General features: G+C 41.8%; 1 protein-coding gene across 4 annotated transcripts in view; it reads right to left on the minus strand.

Moving 5' to 3' along the window:
* The window catches only part of IL12RB2 (interleukin 12 receptor subunit beta 2), an 88,124-nt gene that overhangs the window by 27,975 nt on the left and 45,017 nt on the right, over positions 1-15,132 (minus strand). For all 4 annotated transcript variants that reach the window (XM_032155652.2, XM_032155653.2, XM_032155650.2 and 1 more), the window contains exon 10: positions 2,855-3,055. In XM_032155652.2, the coding sequence (XP_032011543.1) occupies positions 2,855-3,055 (201 nt within the window). The remainder of the gene's footprint in view (positions 1-2,854; positions 3,056-15,132) is intronic.

A 15,132-nucleotide genomic window follows, 5' to 3' on the forward strand; every position in this document is an offset into this window, starting at 1 on the left:
GAATGGCTCACCTTTAGTGGAGGGGGGAAGACAATGTGGTTCTGTAACTCAGCTGACACTTCCCTTTCCACCAAGAGTAGAGCCTACTAGCAAGCTTTTTCCCCAGTTCTGGCCTCAAGAACTCCTGTTTTACTGGCTGATTCTTGTATGAACACTCCCTAACAATATCTGCTCCCCACCTCAAAACCTTCCGTGGATGAAGCCCATACTCCTCAGGCTTTTATTTCCTTTCTAGAGTCTGGCCGCAATTTCCAGACTCATTTCCCACCACTCCCATACATACATACATACCCAGCACCCTTCAGCAAAGTCCCTGCTCCCATGTTTATAAACCATCACTTAGGTGGTTTTTCTGCAGAAAGCTAATTTCACCTCTTAAGTGTGGGAGAAGGCAAACATTAAATGACCAGTAACGAGGAAGAAGAAGGCAGAAGAGGGTGGAAGAGGGCCCCCAACAACTCTAGGCGCAGGGAAGGTTTTCTAGACACCATGATGTTATGTATTTGTAAAAGGAGTGGCTCTATATGGTCAGAAGCAATTTCACCCAGACAGGACAGGGCTGGTCTCTAGCCTAGCCTCCACCGACCTATAAATCAGGAGCCGGGCTGTATACTGGCCCACTCCAAAATGTCCAAATCTGCCCCAGCATGGCTGGTGAAAATCAATAACGAGTGATCTTACTGACTAGAGGAGGCCATTTTGAATAATAACCATGAATTGCTTAATTTTTAAGTGTTTATTTCCAGACTGTAACATCAACATAAACTAATAGCTAACCAAGTGTTTCCAAGCAGGAGAACAACTTTAATTTAATTAAGTTATTTTATTCATATATCTATACATATATATATATATATTTTTTAGATGGAGTCTCACTCTGTCACCCAGGCTGGAGTGCAATGGCATGATCTCGGCTCACTGCAATCTCCGCTTCCCGGGTTCAAGCAATTATCCTGCCTTAGCCTCCCAAGTAGCTGGGATTATAGGCGCCCACCGCCACGCCCAGCTAATTTTTGTATTTTTAGTAGGGATGGGGTTTCGCCACGTTGGCCAGGCTGGTCTTGAACTCCTGACCTCCGCCTCCCAAAGTGTTGGGATTACAGGCGTGAGCCACCGCGCCCAGCCTAGTATATTGATTTTATTCAAATGAATATTATTTCTAAAGTGCATAAAGACACTTATTTCACTAAGTATGGAAAACATCTCTCTTGCCATATAGTTCAAACTATCCCACAGGGGTAAGTCCTAATACAGCTTATAATAATGATTACAATTTCTTAGCAGCTTAAAGTTTGGTAAATGCTTTTTCTATCCACTTTCACCTGATTTGATGGGTATAATAGCCCTGAAAGAAAACTGGTTCTACTGCAAAAACTCTAGGGACAGGGAACACACTGCCTTGAGAGGTAATCGATTGTCCCATTAGAGAACATCAAAGGCAGGAAACTTCTTTTTCAAAATTGAGCTGATAGCTACTTCTTTTATAATTTCCACACAGGGCTTTAGTTTTTCTCTCCAGAGCAACAAAGGAAAACATACTCTTTTGTGTGTAATGTCAAAACCAGCAACAGCCATCAAGCCGTCCCATTCCCGTGCCCATCTAGAATTCTCTTTTCTAGGCTAAATGGTTTCCAGATTAGAAGTTCCAGGCCCCTAATAACTTGGTCATCTTCCTCTGGATGCTTACTAGGTTATGTAGGCAGCATTCTATTTAAGGGTAGTCATGAAAAATTAACCTGCTAGAATTCTGAGCAGCCAGACTATAAAAGAGGTGCACAGTTAAGGATGGACTCATGTATGATTATGCAGTGTGCTATTTATTTCATTTGTATAAATCTTGTCACCTTAAGCAGGGTGTGTATTTCCTCCTAGACAGATGTAATGATTGTTATAGAAACATTATAGGATTTAGAGCTTGAAAACCTTAAAATATTAGCTCTGTCTCATGTAATAATAATAATGATGAAAGCTAAATTACTGAGCCCATAAAATGTATTAGGCATTGTTCAAAACATTTTCCATGAAGTAATTCAGCTAGTCTTCACAATAACCCAACGAGGCAGGTAATATTATTATCCTCATTTTTCAGATGAGGAAACTGAGGCACAAAGTGGTTAAGGAACTTGCTCTAGATTACACAGACAGAGCCAAGACTCAAACCCAGGTAGTGTGGCTGCAGAGCCAGAACTTTAAACCACTGATTCAATTCAGTGCTGAATTTACGCTTAACAATGACATTAAGTTCTGCCCAATCATTTTAATATGTTTTCAGGTGCGTTCTCTCACTTGATTCTAACCACTGACAGATTAGGAAACTGAGGGTTAGAAACACCAATTATCATATAGATAATTCTGGATTTAGTATTACACAATTAATAAGCAACAGAATTGGGAATGAAGGACTTCCTGGTTTCCTCATTTATACAATGGTCATACAGACTCTTACTGAACATGACTGCTTTGAGAGTTATTAAATAAATGAACTCCCCACAGAGTTAAGGATGGCCTCATGTATTATCATGCAGTGTGCTATGATAAATAAAGGTGTCTATTACACTGGCCAGTTAACTTAGCTCTCAGCCATACTTGTTTGGTTCAGTTATTCATTCATCTTCTTTGGCATTGTGCTAGGGATGTGGATTTTCCATAAATAAGAGAGTTTTTAGTCAACCAGTTGGTCATTTATGTCTGCAGTGGAGTATTCTAAAGTGCTGCTGGATGGACTCTAGGTCATCAGTCTCTCTTATCATGTAGCCACCTGTAATTGAAGGCAGGGTTCTGGCTCTTGCCTGCAGTTTCCTCAAACAAATGTGAACTTAGTAACCCTCTAGAAGGAAGGTGAACAATTAGGTACCTGAAATCAGAGCAGACACATTGTAGGGCGGACTCCGTAGCCAGTTCAGAGGGACCTGTGTGTCACCCCCTGGATGGAGCTCTCTCCATTCCACCACGTACTCCTGAACTGCAGAGGGATCTTTGCTGGGAGGCTGCCAAGTCACCAGAATGTTGTCCATGCCCTCCAAGTTTGCAGAGACCTGGCGAGGAGCCAGCAACCCTTTATCGGGCAGAAAGAGGAGAAACAAAATAAAAAAAGAGGAGGGATAAAGATTTAAACAAAAAAAGCCAAACAGCTTATCCCAACAAAGTTTCAGGAAGAATCTGTTTACTTTCAAAGACTTTGGAGTCACAGATTTAAGTTCATTTCGTTTCTCAGTTCATGGAGAACAACATCAGCTTGTTCAAACATTATGTAAAATGTCATGTGTACAAATTATTTTCCCCTTCTTTTCTTTTCTCTTTCTTTTTATTCTTTTTTCTTTTCCTTCCTTCCCTTCCTTCCTTCCTTACCTCCCTCCCTTCCTTCCACCCTTCCTTCCTTCCTCCCTCCCTTCCTTCTTTTTCTTTTTCTTCTCTTTCTTCGTTTTTTTTCTTGAGACAGGGTCTTACTCTGTCACCCAGGCTGGAGTGCAGTGGCATAAGCACAGATCACTGCAGACTCAACCTCCCAGATTCAAGTGATCCTCCCACCTTAGCCTCCTGAGTAGCTGAGACCACAGGTGCATGTCACCACACACAGCTAATTTTCTTTTTTATTAGAGAGAGACAAGGTCTTGCTACGTTGCCCAGGCTGATCTCAAACTCCTGGGCTCAGGTGATCCTCCTGCCTAGGCCTCTCAAAGGGCTTGGATTACAGGCATGAGCCAACATGCCCAGCCCCATTCCTTTTTCCATTTCTATAGCCTCAAAGGTGCCTAATCTTTGTGAATATATTAGACATCTTTCTAATCCACCTTTCATATATTTGTTTAGACAAATTCCTATCCTTGAAATTTAGTGTTATTTTGTGTGTATGTGTTGAATTTTCATGAAATGTATTGGGAGATAAATCTAATGCTTTTTGTTTTTTTCACTCAACATGTTTCTGGGACGTATACATCCTGCTGCTATTATGTAAATCCGACTCATTTTTTCAGACTGCTACCTAAACCCTTTACTTGTCCAGTGTTTGACTGACAAGCAGGAAGTTCTTTTGGAGTGTCTGCAAACACAAACAAGGATGCAACGAATATTCTCTTGCACGTTCTCTTGTGTGCCTGTGCAAGAATGTTTCTGTGTTTCTGGATATATATGCATAGAATTGCTTGATTATAGAGCAAATTCACATATTATTTTACAAAATACTGCCAGATTAATCTCTCAAATAGCCAGTTGACACTCCAGCAAGAAAAGCATGAAGGCCCTCATTTCTCTACCAATACTTAGTATTTTCTGATTTTCTAATTTTTATCAATCTGGTATATATAAAGTGGTATTTAATTGTGGTTTTATTTTCATTTTTCTGATTTCTCTCTTTTTTTTTTTTTTTTTTTTTTTTGCGATGGAGTCTTGCTCTGTCTTGCCCAGGCTGGAGTGCAGTGGCACCATCTCGGCTCACTGCAGCCTCCGCCCCCCAGGTTCAAGCAATTCTCCTGTCTCAGCCTCCCGAGTAGCTGGGACTACAGGCGTCTGCCACCACACCCAACTAATTTTGTATTTTTAGTAGAGACGAGGTTTCACCATGTTGGCCAGGCTGGTCTGGAACTCTTGACCTCAGGTGATCCACCCGCCTCGGGCGCCCAAAGTGCTGGGATTACAGCACTTTGTGGGCCATCGCACCCGGCCATTTTTCTGATTTCTTATGAAGCTGAGCTTCTTTTCATATATTACTAGTTATTTGACTTTCCCCTTCTATGAACTGCCAATTCATATACTTCACTCATTTCCATCAGGTTTCCTGCATTCTCTCTGATTTGCAGACAACTTTTTATATTGTAGATTTTAGTCTTAACAGTTTTCAACAGTATCTTACCTAGCCTGTCAACTCTCTGATAACTTAATGACACATATATAGCTACTTTGATGTTGGTAAATTTATCCATTGCTTGTGTACTTTACATCTTATTTATGAAATCCTTCTGTCCTAGGGTCATGAAGACACTCTACTACATTTTCTCCCATTGGTTTTTAGTTTTACCTTTCACATTTAATGGGTTTTTTAATTCAAATCCAACAAAAGCGTTTTTTTCCAGGGGGAGAATACATTTTACTATTTTTCCACACGGTGAGTCAATTTTTCCCAATGTCATCACATTTGGTATCTCATCCCTGTCATATACCAAGTTTCATATAATCATGGGTCTGTGTCTGGGTTGGCCACTTTACCAGAAAACACTGTTCATGTTACCAGGCTTTGTAATGTCTGACTATTTGGTCAGTAAAGTCTTTTCCTTTTTGCTCCTCTTTATTTATTTATTTATTTTGAGATAGTCTCCTTCTGTTGCCCAGGCTGGCATGCAGTGGTGCAATCTTGGCTCACTGCAACCTCCGCCTCCCGGGTTCAAGCGATTCTTCTGCCTCAGCCTCCCAAGTAGCTGGGATTACAGGCGTGTACCACCATGCCTGGCTAATTTTTTGTATTTCTCATAGAGATAAGGTTTCACCATGTTGGCCAGGCTGGTCTTGAACTCCTGACCTCAGGTGATCCATCCACCTCGGCCTCCCAAAGTGCTGGGATTACACGCGTGAGCCACCGCGCCAGGCCTGCATGGTTTCTTTGAAGAAGTTAGATGTAATTCTTATATTTGGTCTTACAAAGTTTTCTTTTTCCTGTGTCTTCTTTCAAGAGTTTTTTCTTTACCTTTGATTTTCTGCAATTTGAATGATGTATGTAAGTATATTTTTTGTGGGTGGAGGGTGCCATTTACCCTGTTTGGTGTTCTTTAAGGTTCCTGGGTCTGTGGTTTGGTGTCTGACATTAATTTGAGAAATTCTCATTCATTATTGTTTCAAATATTTCTTTTTTTTTAACCTTCTCATATTTCCATTATGTGTATGTTACATCTTTTGTAGTTGTTCCACAGATTTTGTATATGCTGTTATGTTTTTTTCAGTCTTTGTTCTCTTTGCTTTTCAGTTTTAGCGGTTTCTATTGACATATCTTCAAGCTCAAAAACTCCTCCCCCAGATATGTCTATTTTACGAATCACCCATCAAAGACATTCTTCATTTGTTACACTGTTTTTGATCTCTAGCATTTCTTTTTTGACTCTTTCTTAGAATTCTAATCTCTCTGATTACCCTGTCCATCGGTTTTTGCAGGTTTTCTACTTTATCTGTTAGAGCCCTTAGCATATTAAACATAGTTGTTTTAAATTCCTGGTCTGATAATTCCAACACCCTGCCATATCCAAGTATGGTTCTGATGCTTGCTGTGTCTCAACAAACTGTTGTTTTGTTGTTGTTTTTTGCCTTTTAGAATGCCTTATAATTTTTTGTTGAAAGGTGGCTATGATTTACTGAGTAAAAGCATATGCAGTAAATGGGTTTTTAGTAATGCGGTAGAAAGGTGTTGGGGGAAAGAAAGCATTCTATAACCCTGTGATTACATCCCAGTCTTTTTGTGAGGCTGTGCTCTTGGACTGGGAACTTGCCAGTGCGTATCAGTTTTCCCCCCTTAAGTGGGATAGGATGGCTACAGTGGGCTGGAGTTGGGTATTTTCCTTCTCCCACCTAGAAGAATAGAGGGGATTGGAGTTGGGTATTTCGTTTCCCTCCACATAGAAGGCCAGACTAGGATGGAATCAGATATGTTCCTCCCACCAGGCTGGTTAGGTTCTGATAAAACTCCAATACTTTAGCCCTATTAAAACCGTTTCCTTGGAGGGCAGGCCTTGTTAAGAACAGAATGCTCTGGTGTCTTTTTTTTTTGAGACAGAGTTTTGCTCTGTCACAGGCTGGAGTGCAGTAGAGTGATCTTGGTTCACTGCAACCTCCGCCTCTGGGTTCAAGTGATTCTCCTGCCTTAGCTTCCCAGGTAGCTGGGATTACAGGCACGCGCCACCACGCCTGGCTAATTTTTGTATTTTTAGTAGAGACAGGGTTTTGCCATGTTGGCCAGGCTGGTCTCAAACTCCTGACCTCAAGTGATCTGCCTGCCTTGGCCTCCCAAAGTGCTGGAATTACAAGGCGTGAACCACCGCACCTGGCCAACTCTGATGTATTTTATAACGGTTCCTTTTTCCCTCCCACTGAGAGAAACACGGGGGATTTTTCTGATACTCACTGTAATAACCTGGTCAATCTCCCTTTTTTTTTTTTTTTTTTTTCTGAGACAGTCTTGCTCTGTCACCCAGGCTGGAGTGCAGTGGTGCCATCTTGGCTCACTGCAACCTCTGCCTCCCGGGTTCAAGTGATTATGCTGCCTCAGCCTCCCAAGCAGCTGGGATCACAGGCACGTACTACCTCGCTGGCTAATTTGCATTTTTAGTAGAGATAGGGTTTCTTTTTTTTTTTTTTTTTTTTGAGACGGAGTCTCGCTCTGTCGCCCAGGCTGGAGTGCAGTGGCGCAATCTCGGCTCACTGCAAGCTCTGCCTCCCGGGTTCACGCCATTCTCCTGCCTCAGCCTCTCCGAGTAGCTGGGACTACAGGCGCCCGCCACCACGCCCGGCTAATTTTTTGTATTTTTAGTAGAGACGGGGTTTCACCGTGGTCTCGATCTCCTGACCTTGTGATCCACCCGCCTCGGCCTCCCAAAGTGCTGGGATTACAAGCGTGAGCCACCGCGCCCGGCGAGATAGGGTTTCACCATGTTGGCCAGGCTGGTTTCAAACTCCTGACCTCTAGTGATCCACCTGCCTCAGCCTCCCAAAGTGTTGGGATTACAGGTGTGAGCCACCGTGCCCAGCCCCTGGTCAAGCTCCTTAAGATAAAACTCACAAAACTGTGAGGACCTCCTATGACTGATCCCCAGTGGAGATTTTAACTCTCAGATTTGTCCGTTCTGAGCCTCCAGCAATTCGTGAGTTACAGTTTAGGTTTTCTTACCTCAGCACTGGTTCCCATGAAGTTTTCTGCTTGGGGATTTTTGCTATGGTAATTTGTGATTCTCTGTATTTACCTGTCTCTCTCTTCAATTTTCGGGGCAGTGGCTTGCCATATAACCTCACTTCTCATAGGTCAAAGAAGTGTTGACTTTCCAGCTTGTTGAGTTTTTACTTGTTATTATGACAGAATGATGACCTCCAAAGTGCCTTAGATGCTAGACTGGAAACTGAAAGTATCACCACTGTGTTTTTTGTTTGTTTTTTGTGTTTTTTTTGAGATGCTCTGTTGCCCAGGCTGGAGTGCAATGGCATGATCTCGGCTCACTGCAACTGCCACCGTTCAAGTGATTCTCCTGTCTCAGCCTCCGGAGTAGCTGAGATTAAGGGCGTATGCCACGACTCCCGGCTAATTTTTGTATTTTTAGTAGAGACAAAGTTTCACCATGTCGGCCAGGCTGGTCTTGAACTCCTAATCACAAGTGAGCCACCTGACTCAGCCCCCCAAAGTGCTGGGATTACAGGCGTGAGCCACTGTGCCCAGCCTCCACTAATTTCTAATACATGTGTTGAATTTATACCTCTCATTCATCAGGTTATATGTCAAGGTTCATAAGTGATTTAGGCAATAACTTTTCTTGTGCTATCTTTATCTGATTTTAATACCAAAGTTAAATTCGTCTTAGAAAATAGGTTGGACAGCTTTATTTTATATTTTCCATAGCAACTTGAACTAACACTGAATTCAGAGTTCAGTTGTAAAACAATGTGTGGCTGGGGCTTTTTTGGAGGGCATGTTGTATATAAATAAGTTTTTTATTCTTATTTTATTTTATTTTTTTGAGACAGAGTCTTGCTCTGTCACCTAGGCTGGAGTTCAGTGGCACGATCTTGGCTCACTGCAACCTCTGCCTCCCGGGCTCAAGTCATTTTCGTGCCTCAGCCTCCTGAGTAGCTGGAACCACAGGCATGCACCACTATGCCTGGCTAATTTTTGTATTTTTGTAGAGACGGGGTTTCACAATGTTGGCCAGGCTGGTCTGGACCTCCTGGCCTCAAGTGATCTGCCTGCCTTGGCCTCCCAAAGTGCTGGGATTATAGGCATAAGCCACTGTACCTGGGCTGTTTTTTATTCCTAACAGTTATTTATTTAAAATTAAAAAAATATTTTTGTGCCAATTTTTTAGCTTTTACAATATTTAACCATAAGTTTATTTCAGCTAGGTTTGAAAGTTTACTTTTACTAGGGGAAAATATTCTTTCCCTCTTGTTTTGCTTGGTGTTTTATTTGCATCTTCTCTCTCTCTCCGTCTGTCTTTTATCCTCACATCTTGTTCCTCTGAATTTACTCTATTACCTAAGTTCTCTCTCGTTTTAATTTTTTTAATTTTAATTAATTTTTTTTTGAGATGGAGTTTCACTCTTGTTGCCCAGGCTGGAGTGCAGTGGCGCAATCTCGGCTCACTGCAACCTCTGTCTCCTGGCTTCAAGCGATTCTCCTGCCTCAGCCTCCAAAGTAGCTGGGATTACAGGCCCACACCACCATCCCCAGCTAATTTTTGTATTTTTAGTAGAGACGGGGTTTCACCAGGTTGGCCAAGCTGGTCTCAAACTCCTGACATCAGGTGATCCGCCCGCCTTGGCCTCCCAAAGTGCTGGGATTACAGGCGTGAGCCACCGTGCCCAGCCAGTTCTCTCTCATTTTTAAATGATAGTTTAGCTGGAGAAACACTTCCAGATTTAAAGTTCTTTCCTTTCTTCCATTTGAAGATATTACGTTATTGTATTTTTATATGTTCTGTTATTGACATATCTAGTGTCCTTTTGATTCTTGTTCCTTAGTAGTTGATTTGCTTTTTTCTCCGTGAATATTGTTATGCGTTTTTCTTTGGCTTTAAGGTCCTTACACTTTACAATAAAATGAAAAAAAAAAATTATGTTGGGTTTAGCACTCTGAGGCCTTTCCACTTGAGATCTTATGTCTTTCTTTCATTCTGTAATATTCTCGATCACTAGTCTTCAAATATTTGCTCCCCTCCATTTTTTTCCTCTACTCTAACTCCTTTTAGACGGTTGATATAACTTCTATTTCTGCTCTTTCAGTGTTTTAATTTTTCTAATCTTTCAATTTCTTACCCATTTTTTTTACACCTTGTGGAAGAATTTCACCCCTAGTCTTCCTCTCACTAATTTAATCTTCAGATCAGTCCTCTCTGCTATTCATCCCATCGGCTGAGTTAGTTGTTTCAATAACTAAACTTTCCTTGCATTCTCTTAAATATGGTGAAGTTTGTATGGTGGAAAAGATAGATGTAATTGGCCACTATCAGACGAAAGTAGAATAGTATTCTAGCAAAATGTTCGAACCACATGAAGCCCTAATATGAGAAGATGTTTGAAGAATGCAGTGCAACTGAAGTTTAAGAGATGGAAACAACTAAATGTGTTTGTTTTCTAAATAGACAAAGTATATTAGAAACTTCAAAGGTTAAAAAAACACTTTTTCTAGCTTCTATTATTTGTTGCTATACAATATTGAAATCATTTTCTTTAATGGCCCTTTGAGGTTATTCTAATAAAACACACTTTTTTTTCTTTTTTCTTTTCTTTTCTTTTGAGACAGAATCTCACTCTGTCACCCAAGCTGGAGTGAAGTGGCATGATCTCGGCTCACTGCAACCTCCACTTCCCAGTTTCAAGCAATTCCTGTGCCTCAGCCTCCTGAGTAGCTGGGATTACAGGTGTGTGCCATCACACCCAGCTAATTTTTCTTTATTTTTATTTATTTATTTTTTTAGTAGAGACAGGGTTTTGCCATGTTGGCCAGGCTGGTCTTAAATTCCTGGCCTCGAGTGATTCGCCTGTCTCAGCCTCCCAAAGTGCTAGAATAACGGCATGAGCTACCATGCTTGTCCTAAAACATGCTATATTTAAGAGTGAATAAGCAATCTGTTTAACATCACATAAAAAACCCCTAAACATTCCATGCTGACTCTGTTTGGGTTTTCTTCATAACTACCTGTTTCTGACTCATGTTTTGGTTTTCTCTCTTATCTTTCTAAGGATGCTTTTTACATTTATTCTAATCTTTTGTACTATCTGTTGCATTAGTTCTGTTTCCTATGATACTGATTTGTTGCCTGTCATTCCCAGGGCTTGTGGTCTTCACATTCTGTCTTGATGTTTTCTTTTGGGATCATGTTTTATTTTCTTTGATTGGTCAACAACCTTGGCTTTTCTTTCTTTATAGGGAGAGGAGTCAAAGTACAGCTGTAGCTCATGGTCCTCCATGTATGTTTAGGGTAGGGAGGAGGGCTTTTCAGCTTGGAAAGCTCCAGGCCAGAGACCCTGCAGTGATACAACCTGAGCTCTTTGTCCCCAGGCACCCCTTAGGCATACATGTACCTCCAGAATCAAACTAGTACCTCTGTGGTAGGCACTGCTTTTCATGAGGGAATTGGGCTATTATTCTTGTTTGAAACTGCCAGGCCCATGGGATGGGTGGCAGGAAACAAATGCTGAAGGGTCAGCCAGCTCACAGGCACTCTTTGCTCCCAGCTCTCCTCCCCAGTGAGGTTCCAGGGCTTCCTGGACGGTGACTCTGCACTGCTCCCCAGAATTCCCTACCCCATCATGGAGATGCCTGGGCAGCGATCACAACAGGATAACAAGGGGGAAGAAACAGAACAAGTATAAAGCTCCCTTGGTCCTCCCCGCTTCATCACTACTCCCCACCAGGGGGAACTCGGCCATCCATATCTTCTCTCTCTGCAGCAGCTTCAGGGCCAGGCTTAGTGGCAGAGCCTGTAGACAGTGTACTGGCCATCTTTTCAGGAACTGGAATTCCCAGCAATGGTTCCTTGTCTTCACTTGCCTTGGTAGTTGATGTCCCAGTTGTACTGTGGGCTTTTTGTTTTGTTTTGTTTTTTGAGAATAAAATTTACTCATTCAGCAAGGATTTATTGAACACTATGGTTTGCAAGATCCTTTGCCAAGTATTGAGGTAAAAATGCCAAAGAGCCTTTCTAGCCGCTGCTTTCTCTGGAATTAGCTAAGTAAATCAACTTGGCACTGCCCAGGGTTCTTCTGTCTCTGAGTCACCACACTTGCCAGGAACCAACTTGGAATTTCCTCTCTCATGAAGTTTGCTGGGGCATGTTCTTTCCTTCAGAAGTCTGCTAACAACTCACCTTCTCCCTGTCACTTTTCAAAATTATTCCTTTAGCCTCAATCATTCAACTCCCCATCTCCATTTTCACTGAGAGCTTCTGTATGAAGTTACAACGTTCAGAAGGCATTTGGAAAAACTGCTCACCCAAGGGTGGTCTGGTTTTCCATGTAGCTCTGCCACTACTGGATGTATGATCTTGGCTCAGTTACTTCACCTCCTAGGACCCCAGTCTCTGCCATCTCTGTGAGCCTGTGTTTATGACCGTACTGGCTTCTGACTCTTCCTGTAGTTTCAAGAGGTCTTGAGTAGAAGGGCTAGGTCTTTGAAATATTTAGTATATTTTGCTAGTTGACCGGTAGGTTTAGCACACATTCCTTTTTTTTTTTTTCTTTTTTTCTTTTTCTTTTTGAGACAGGGTCTCTCAGTCTGTTGCCCAGGCTGGAGTACAGTGGCATGATCTTGGCTCACTGCAACCTCCACCTCCCAGGTTCAAGCGATTCTCCTGCCTCAGCCTCCCGAGTAGCTGGGACTACAGGCACACACTACCACACCTGGCTAATTTTGTATTTTTTGGTAGAGACAGGGTTTCACTGTATTGGCCAGGCTGGTTTTGAACTCCTGGCCTCAAGTGATCTACCTGCCTCGGCCTCCCAAAGTCCTGGGATTACAGGCGTGAGCCACGGCGCCTGGCTCTGGCCTTTTTTTTTTTTTTTAGATAATGTCTTGCTCTGTTGCCCAGGGTGAAGTACAGTGGCATGATCATGGCTCACAGCAGCCTCCAACTCCTGGGCTCAAGCAATCCTCCTGCCTCAGCCTCCCAAGTAGCTCAGAAAACAGTCATGTGCCATCATGCCTGGCTAGCGTGTAACTTTTATCATAAGCTAACAAAATCACTCTTGTGCCTCTTGATATACAATGCTGTGGCAGGTGCTTTTTATAATAAATTTGTCTCTGGTCTCTCAAAATCAGCATAAATCAGCCTAAATAATGTTGGGGCATTATTTTATCCTTTTCTTGAAGGAAAGATACATATGTAAATAGTATGAACGTATACTGAAAGAGGAGAAGGCACAAAGTCATGTTCTACCCCTACAGATCATTCAGGGTATGTGTGAGACAAAGTCCTCAAAGACAGGACCATGCAGTTCACCAGTTTGTTCTCCAGGTCCTTCTGGGACACACAACTACTGTGTTGAATGGCTTAGGTGTGATCTTAGGAGGGGCAAGAGGCCCTTGAGATTCCGGCACTTCTAAGGCCCTCTTAATGACAGCTTGGCTCTAAAGAATTGCCTCATGTCCTTCTTTCCCTCCAGACATATCTCTGCATCAACCCCATTCTTACCATTCTAAGATCAATGGTCCTCTGTCCACTCTCAGAGGATGAAGTGTTCCTCTTCCCTCTTTTGGTCACTGGCTCCTCATCATCTCCCATCTCCCCAGGGACTTTATTCTATTATTCCTCCCTCTCCATTGTCTTCAACTTCTTCCTTATCCCTGGTTCTTCTTTTCAAGTCCTATGCCTGCTCAGCTCTCACTTTAAAACAAACCCTCACGCCTGCACACCTGCTCTCCCTCACCTGGCTAGCACCACTTTGTCTCTCCATACTTGGTACACATGTCACCAGCTCTCCTGGCCTCCTCTCCAAGCTCATGCTTTAGCTTTTCTCTGTTCCTAGAGCCCCCATGCATACCTCTAACCTCATGCTTATTCCACTGTACTGCACTTTACTTGCTCACATGTCTGACCCTCCCCCTTGACTAAATATAAGTTGAGGACCTCGACTGTATTTTTACCTATGCTGGATTCCAACTGCCTTATATAGTGTATGCTCAAAAATGACTGTTGAACGAATAAAGTAGAAATGAACTCTAACATGATGAAAGTGGCGTTTGAGAAGTTGTCACCAAATCTAACTAAGGAACCTGGAAGGGGACCATAGAATTCATGCGGTTTAAAACCTCAAGACCCATCTGCAGTGAGGTTTGAAGAAGTAAGTTATTCTGATATATTTCATTTTAAAAACAGCAGAATAGAACCACAGAATTCACTTTAAAAATTACATACGCAGTACTTAGCCACTGAAGAACAAATTTTTAAATATAAAAAACAAAAGGGAAGAAAAATAACTTGTAATTCCAGATGTAGAGATGATCTCTGTTAACATTTCTATCTATATTCAGCTAGACATTTTTAAAATTTTACCCTTCAAAAAATACGTGCTCATGTAAACGTTTATTTATTTTTTATTTACTTTTGAGACAGAGTCTCACTTTTTCACCCAGGCTGGAGTGCAGTGGTGTGATCACAGTTCACTGCAATCTCAACCTCCTAGCCTTAAGAAATCCTTCCACCTCATCCTCCCAAGTAGTGGGACCACAGCTGACTAATCTTCTTATTTTTATTTTTTTTGTATCTTTTTCCTTACGTTGGCCTGGCTGGTCTCAAACTTCTGGGCTCAAGCAATCCTCCACCTTGCCCTCCCAAAGTGCTGGGATTAGAGGTGTGAGCCACTGTGCTGGTTGTAATATGCATTTAAAATGGCATCATCTCATATACACTTTTAAAATCTTACCTTTTCACTTATAATGTGTATCTGTCTATGTTAATAAAAAACATAGCTACAACATCCCTTTAATGTTGGTGTAGGATTAAGGCAGGTGAGGGTCATGATGAGTTTAACCAGTCCATTCTTTACTATTACACACTTAGGTTGTTTATGGTGTTTCACGGTTTCAAACAATTTTTCAACAAACATCTTTGTGCTTACATTTTTAAGCACTTATCCTATGATATGCTGAGTATACATTTCTAAGGCTAAAATTACCTGGTCAAAAGATACAAGTTTAATTTAAAGTTTGTTACATATGGCCAAGTTGCTCCCTAGTAAGTTGTACCGATTTACGCACTCACTAGCGTGTGCAAGAACATCTTCCCACACCCTCACCAACGTGGGGATGTTCATTCTCCTTACTCTTTCTCAGTCTGATCTGGTCTCTCAGGTTTTCTCAAAATGTGTATCTCATTGATTGCTAGTTAGGCTAAACATTTTCATATCTTTGTTGCTCCTTTTATACTTCTTTTTGAGTTGTTTGTTCATATT

The sequence above is a fragment of the Hylobates moloch genome, unplaced genomic scaffold, assembly GCF_009828535.3.
Source record: "Hylobates moloch isolate HMO894 unplaced genomic scaffold, HMol_V3 SCAFFOLD_5, whole genome shotgun sequence".
Lineage (NCBI taxonomy): Eukaryota > Metazoa > Chordata > Mammalia > Primates > Hylobatidae > Hylobates > Hylobates moloch.